At 34.4% G+C, this 8,204-nt stretch overlaps 1 protein-coding gene across 4 annotated transcripts in view; it reads left to right on the plus strand.

The window, feature by feature from the left end:
• Positions 1-1,559: 1,559 nt before the first annotated feature.
• LOC125030549 (NADH-cytochrome b5 reductase 3-like) overlaps positions 1,560-8,204 on the plus strand; it is a 17,211-nt gene continuing 10,566 nt past the window's right edge. The window contains exons 1-2 of one of the 4 annotated variants that reach the window (XM_047620655.1): positions 1,560-1,638; positions 6,791-6,856. In XM_047620655.1, coding sequence (XP_047476611.1) covers positions 6,842-6,856 — 15 coding nt within the window. In that variant the 5' untranslated portion in view covers positions 1,560-1,638; positions 6,791-6,841. Of the gene's footprint in view, positions 1,639-2,044; positions 2,160-3,808; positions 3,878-6,790; positions 6,857-8,204 lie in introns of those variants that run through there. The other 3 variants (XM_047620653.1, XM_047620652.1, XM_047620651.1) reach the window with 3 other exon arrangements.

Here is an 8,204-nt window from a genome sequence, read left to right on the forward strand (position 1 = left end):
TATATGTATATATATACATATATATATAATATTTATATACATATATATATATATATATACATATATATATGTATATATATATATATATATATATTTGTGTTGGGGCGAGACGAAACGATCGCATAATCAGTCGTTCGAGTATCTAAATCACATAATCGATTATTTCTTGCCTAAATAAACTTACTGAGCAATCATGATTTTGCTAATACACAGATATAAGTCAGCCGCAGTTCAATATAAAAAAAATTAATTAATATTTATTTTCTGCGTAACATGTAAAGTATCACTCTTACCATTCATACATCAAGCTTTTCAGAAAGCCGTACTTGTATACTCTCAATATTAATCAATAGAAAACTCGTATTTCCCTTCACAAATTCCCTTATACTACCCCATATATCTGCTGTTGAATATGTAACTGCGGCAAAATAAACCTTTGTACCATATGAATACGCGCTTTAATTGTGCGGCTCCATCTGTATCAGTCTCTATCAGGAAAGCATTTTGCGTGGGACAGTTAATGTCTCAAACGGAAATAACCGAGGTTGCCTGGAAGTGACAGTTGAGTTGGATTCGCGACATTTTGTGTACTGTTCTTGAAAATTCAACAAAACCTTTCACACACTGTTTATGAGATATGGATTTTATTTAAACACACACACACACACACACACACACACACACACACACACACACACACACACACACACACACACACACACACACACACACACACACACACACACACACGCACACATGTGTGTGTATGTGTGTGTACATATATATATATATATATATATATATACATATACATATATATACATATACATATATATATATATGTGTGTGTGTGTGTGTGTGTGTGTGTGTGTGTGTGTGTGTGTGTGTGTGTGTGTGTGTGTGTGAATTCACGCTTTTGTCAAATAAATGTCGGCATGAAAATAATTTCTTGACTGGCTTTCCTCTAAACGATTTTTTTCCTTGACACAGCGTATTTGCAAAGTAACAGGCGCTGCTTAGACGAGTGCTGAGTCATGCCCACCGATACAGATACCCTTCGTTTCAAGGCTGAGCATGCACCCAGGAAGAGATAGAGAATGAGAGACAGACAGGCAGACAGACAGACAGACAGAGAGAGAGGGGGGGGGGGGAGAAAGAGAGGAGGGAGGGAGAGAGAGAGATAAGAGGAGAAAAGGGAGAGGGAGGGAGGGAATCGATCTAGAAACAAGGGCACTTTTACCCAAAGGATGTACCATTTTTTTTTCCCCAACACGAAAAGAAGGGGGAACAACGTTAACCGCAACCCTGACTCATTTCCTTTTTTATATTTCTATTATTTTTTTTCCTGTTTAAATTAGAAACAAATGAAAATATCGTTACAACAAATCTGCGTCGATACCGTCCTAGAAGATGATATATAAATAGATTTATATCTATATATATTATTATGTGGCAATTATTCTAAACAGACGACATCCTTTGGTTCTCTACTGCTTTTTATGCTAAAATTATTGATGATATTGCAAGAGAATTCTGCTGCGCAATGGCTATTTTTAGGCCGGATATGTCTCATAAGATAGATATTTCAGCCCTCTCACCTGTGCTTTAAGAGGATGAGCTATATTATCGGCCTTACAGGTATTATCAATTCGTTTCTTCATTTTGTAATAAGCTATTAATTTTGTTCATATCATCGTGATGTCGCAGGTAGATCTGAGTAAAAAAATATGAATGGATGAATTCACCTCTTCTGCACAGATGTTAATGATGATAAAACAGTGATGATATCATTAACTCTGTAACTATGAATACATCCACAAACTAGTTAAATGTATTAGTTATATCCCAAAGAGAAGAAAATATGAAAATACCAATATGAATTAATCCTTTTGAAACCATTTGTCACAGCCTATAACAAACCAACCTAAAACAAAACGATCAAAACCACACACCCAAAAAAACAACCATATCTCGACGAAACACAAAGAAAGATAACACAAGATAGTACAACAATCCCCATTTAACTTTTTTTTTTTTTTAATAAAATATCTTTTACGCAACCCGTCATTAAAAAGGCAGAGGCAGCCGGTCCAAAGACGTTTCCATTGGGTTCTGTGACGCGGACGAGCGAGGTCATGGTGGACTGGATTGACAACCAGGTGAAGAAAAAGGGCAAAAAGACGCGTTTTTAGTGGTATATTAGGGTATTTACGGCGGTGTATCTGTGATTTAGTGTTGTCTGTAGTGGTTTTGTACATTGTCAATCTATATTTCCTTGTTTTGTTGTTGAAATTTGTATTTCGTAATGTGGGTCTTAAATAGGTTTAAGGATTTTGCAATTTCAAACAGTTTATATTATATATTTGGATGCAGTGCGTTTCCGCGTACTTTCAGTGTCGATAGTGAATTTGGCTTGAAATTCACTGGAAATGACACGAGTCGGAGGAAGACAAGATATTATAATAAGTTTCTAAAGGATTATATGTCGGCTGGAAAGGACGATTTTGTCTGATATTTTGTTGCATTTGACTGCTCGTGGCAGGCGGCGTCGAGTTGGTACAATACGGCTTAGAAAGCCGTCTTTTACGAGGCAAATAATGTATGGAGTGATTCTAAGAAGTTCACGAAATTTGTCTTCTTTGTACTTATGTTACAGATCTCTAGTATGATTAAATGAAGAAGGAATGTGACACAGACCCTGACCACCAACTGCCGACCAGCCTTGGGTCATGTTTCTATTTTGTCAAACGTTAACAAATATTCAAGGGTTTTTGTGCCGAAATTAGAGGAGACACTGACTTAGGTTATTTTAATTATCCTACAGAAACGAAGGATTAGGGTGCGGTCAGATGATGAAAGAGGTATGGCTTTGAAAGACGCTCTTGTATACCTCTGGCACTGCACCAGTTAACCTCCATGCCTGTCATAACTTTGTCATGTGTATGCTGCAAACCTTCCTGGTAATTTACTGTGGAATAAGAAAGCAGGCAAAACACTTACCTTGCCAGAATATATGTGATGGAGTTTTATTACTTTTGCAGGAATACACGGTACAAAATACACGGCAGTCACATGACACTGCAATATTGGATTTCAGATTGTATGCCTTTGCCTCCACGGAGTACACCATGTTTCTATTGAATGTGGATAGAATAAAGCTGGTATGCATGTGTGTGAGAGAGATATCCAATTTTCAGCTCTATCTTGGGTACTGAGGTGAAGACAACGTTTGCTGTGGGGTAAATCCCCCATCACCTCTCCCCTAAGGCAGTATCCCAATCATGGCAACTTAAATTGTTTAATAATTTTTGTGATGTGGAGTTGGGGACTTGTAAAAATTATCAGTGGCCAACTAAACTCCATTACGTATATGTATTTGGCAAGGTAGAGATTGGACAGGTTCCTTGTTTGGTGATAGATCTGAAGGAAGGTCTACAAATTCAATTTTGTTAGAATATAGATGGTTGAAGGTTGTTTGCCTTTGCTGGAGCATGAAGTACAGAAGAAGCCATGGCATCTCTGAGCCTCACCACATGAGCATAGCTTTTTTAGCCAGTCATTGTCCCAGAAAAGACCGTATCACAGATCTGCTGACCAGTGTATGATGTAGAGAGCTTATTGGGTGAAAATGGCAACAGTAACAACAAAACATAAAGGCAAATCTTATATTCCTCTTTGCAATCATGCAAGCATACCTCTTTTCTCCCTTATCTTATCATCCTGAAAAGTAAAATAATTTAGATATTACCTGATAACTCCTATAACAAATTAGTTCCTTTCTGTTTTTCCATATCAAAGAAGTAGTGTTTGCTGGTGAAGAGAAATGTGGCTGCAGCTATTATTCAGTTACACAGCACAACACATAGCTGTGGCAACTGTAAGATTATAGTTTACATTTGTCTTACTGTGCAAGATGCAAGATTTGATGAGGCTTTAGAAGCAACAAAGATGATTTTGGGTTATCTGTGTGAAAAAATGAGAAATGAGTGGCATGATTGAAATAGAAGAGATGAAAAGTGTGATGCAGTCTTTTCTGGTTATTGTTATTATGTGAATCTTCCCAGTAATTGGTCACATTATATCCATAATAGGTTATTATGAGTATTTCCTTTTTTTTTTTTTCATTGTCCAGTGCACAAATTTAGTTGTGTAGTGAATTGCAGTAAAGACTTCTTAAAATGGAGTATATTATAAACTACAGTAATCAAGAACGAAAGGCATAACCTAATAGTTATTTGTGAATAGCTTACCATTTCCAGAATTCTTATTTAAAATTCTCTGATAGAATGTTGTTTATGCAAAGGAGATGCATCTCAATAAATCATGCTTGTGACATGGGGACAAATGTTTTTTCCCAGCCTTAAATTATGTAAATTTTTATCTTTGCTATTCCCATAACCCAGGCGTCACTTCCTTAGCTTCATGACATCACTTGTAAATCTTTATAGCATCACTTCATCTACCTACCTCCCTGACTATCTATCTGCCTCTCCTGTCACTCTATCTATCTATCAGTCTCTACCTACCTGCCTGCCTCTCTGTCTATTTATATATCTGTCTGTCTATCTTCCTCCCTCCTTAGTCTCCACTTTTATTTTATTTTTTATTTTTTTTTTTTTATTTTTTTTTTTTTTCTATGTCTTTCACTCTCCCTCCCCTCATAATCCCTTACTCTCTCCGTCCTTATATGATATCAGATCCAGCTAAATGGACGTAATAATGACTTCACTTCTTCTTTATGTGACTTCATGATGTAACTTGTGGTTACATGTACAGTTATATCCATGTAGACATAACAGATGTTACTGAGGTCCATACATTACATCTCGCATGAGACACCCTGGCAGACAGACAAGAACAATAGCATCTCACATGAATTGGTCCATGCTGTTGGTGTCCCACCAATTGTGGGTTAACACATTGAAATAAAGGTTGGGAAAATATTAAGTACTGTTTTACACTTTCTAAAATTTGACATTTAATTAAGCATTGTCCTGGGTTGTGTTTGACTGTATTACTTGGAACATTTCCTGAAGAATGTTTGCTTAAAATTTAATTTAGAATACAATAAATATCAGTTTCATTTATAAACAATATAGATGCCTGTACACCAAGAAGCAAGATTAAACTTTTCTGCTAACTGGATATTGGAAAGTTGGAAATGTTAGTCAAGATAAAAGATTGCATATTTGCAAAAGCTGAGCATGCATTATCTCTTACTTGAAAGCACTTGTGGTGAAATAATTGAAGGAAAGAGCAGTGGGATTTGAATGAAAATTATTGTGACAAATGTTGAGAGGATTTTGGGATGAAAAGGAATGATTTTACAAGGAAAGAGGTTTAAATTAAATATTTTTCTGCAAGAATGTTCATTCAGAAACATATTGTCTGTTAGAACAATTCTTTCACCAATTATACAGTTTTTGCCTTGTTGAAATTTCTAATTTTTATTCAGACCTTTTTCAAGACACTATTTGCTTTGAATAACAATCAGATCATTTGGCTATCATCAAGGGTTGCAGTGTTAAGCCACCTCGTCATGCAGTTGGCCTGCACATCAAGGCGCAAGTCAAGGACTTTATAAACTGTTTGTAATTTTTTCTTTTTGAATTCCTTTTCTCTTGTTGATGTTAGTAATTAGTTTCAGAGCTTGCCTGTATTTATTTACTATAGTATATGGTGTATGCAGAGTATATTTGTATAGTTGTTGATATGTACATTATTTATGTATTCTATTTTTTTCTTTCAAGAATGTTAGATGGTAGTTTGAGAATTTGTCCATCTAGGATATACAGTTTTTTTATTTTTTATTTAGAGAAGTTTTATACTGTTGATATTTTTTATTACTCTTTGTATTTATTTATTTGTTTGTAACTATTATCAGCTGTATATATTCAATATAGTATATAGTATAGGCCTATATATAGTTTATTTCAATAGACATTACTGTTTATTTATTTGCTTAGTATTTTGATTACAATTATTATGGTAATCCAGACCATCATCACAGCTGACATTTACCATCACATAGGAGCTTATTTTTTACAGATTGATTATTTATTTATTTATTTCCTTATTGTCTGCTGTCTTATCTATTCTATCATATTTAGATTTTTCATTTTACTTTCAATGTACCAAAACTTATACTCAGTTATATAGTTGCAGAATATGATGTGAGAACATCATTACTGCAGATTTATTGTTAAGAAACTTTAAAGTGAGACTATTATAGTAAACCTATTATCTTTACCATAACTGGTTGATACCAGTCTTTAGAATAGGACCTTTTCAAGCAGAACTATTGCCTTTGCATGTTGCAGCCTAGCAAAGGCCAACCACAAATAAACTGGCAAGATTGAGCTTGGAATAGTTCCATATTTAACAATAGATTGGCAGTAAAGTCTCTAAACTCTCTCTTGCCAGTCCATGCACTGTGTAGGTTTATTGACCATAGCCGGAGATCAAAAGCCATGGCAGACTTCGGTAACTACTTATAGGCTTATCTTTACTCTCAGCTTATTATTATTATTATTATTTTTTTTTTTTTTTTTTTTTTATCTTTTTTTTTTTTTTAATCTGATAGTGTGGTTTTATGTACTCTATGATCTTTGCAATAATTTTACTCTACCTCAAGAAGGTCCCATTCAGAATGATTACCCTGTATTTTTGTTTGTATTCTACACAGTTTTTAGGATCATAAAAGGTGATAAATGTGCAAGACAGACGTTACACTGCCAGCTACTCCTTAGGTATCATTACACCTTTAACACAAATCTCTCAAACGTTTTAGGTCGCGGCGTAATTGAATTGGCAAAACACCTTTTATCATAAGAACATCATAATGGATCACGTAAAGGTATGAGATCACGTGTGTGTGATGTGATTAGTGATTTTTTTTTTTTTTTTCTGTGAGCCTTAATGATGTAGTGTAAGTAGTTGTTATAATTTTATTTGTTTTGATATAAAAAAATATATTTCCACAGTATTTTGATTATTTCCTTGAACTAATGACTAATGATGTGTTTGTGTTTTGAAAACGGGCATTGGTAGTGGTCTCTTTTTCTTTATATATTTTTTTCCCAGGGGTGTAGTTTTATTATAGTAGTTTTGTTTTATGGTTTCAGGAAATGGCTTTCTTGATTTGTGACGAGTTTTCTTTTGCTTTTGTTAACAGTACTTATCTAGTTTCATAATTTTTTCTTTTGTTTTAATTTTAAGTCAGAAAAAGGAGAAAGTTTCAGTAACAGTGATAATGAGGATGTTAAAGTGATGATAATATTGATAATGATAATATGGCAAAAAGAAGAGACGTGTTGATGTCCTCTGTGGACTGTGATGCCTACCCTGATATAAGGATAGTCGTTATTAGAGAGAAAATATTAATAGAATGTACAATATAGAAAGATCTCTTTGAAAGGAACTATTGTTAGGTTGTATATTCTAGTAGAGATGATACTGGTATGATAGGATTTAAGACATTTATAAAGATCAGGCTTGTAATATTCACAAGAATTTATACTGATGATGATAAGGATATGAATAATAAGAATAGCCATAACAAGCAGTGCTAACAACAGTAGTTATCATAACCACAATAACAACAAAAAAAGCAAATGAGTCGGGCAGTGAAGGCCTTATCTCACGTCCTTGAGGCTCAGTCACTAATCATATGACCAGAGATACAGTAACATCTTGATTTACACATAATTCACACATTCAAGATTAGGTTTTGGTTTTCATGACTAATTTGATTTGATTTGATTCTCTCTCTCTCTCTCTCTCTCTCTCTCTCTCTCTCTCTCTCTCTCTCTCTCTCTCTCTCTCTCTCTCTCTCTCTCTCTCTCTCTCTCTCTCTCTCTCTTTTTCTCTTTTATTTTTGTTTGTATAAACCTGTTCCTCCCCCCCCCTGATAAAGTCTGATAATCTTCTATTCCATTTTATTTATCTATTTTTCCCTCTCTCATGCTTTATTACCAGATTGATAAGGAGCCCATGAATCGTGCTCTTTCACCTGCCGTACCACCTAGCTATAAACCCCTTCATTTCTTCTTTTTTTTTTCTTATTTTTCTTATTTTTCTTTACAGGATACATGGCATGATATCCTTCCATGTTAATTGTCATATAGAAAAGTGTTGTAGGAAAAGAAAAGAGAGTATTAGTAATCAGAAGATAAAAATGAAAGTGATAATTTTTCTGTATTTGA

Source organism: Penaeus chinensis, chromosome 11 (genome assembly GCF_019202785.1).
Source record: "Penaeus chinensis breed Huanghai No. 1 chromosome 11, ASM1920278v2, whole genome shotgun sequence".
NCBI classification, from domain to species: domain Eukaryota; kingdom Metazoa; phylum Arthropoda; class Malacostraca; order Decapoda; family Penaeidae; genus Penaeus; species Penaeus chinensis.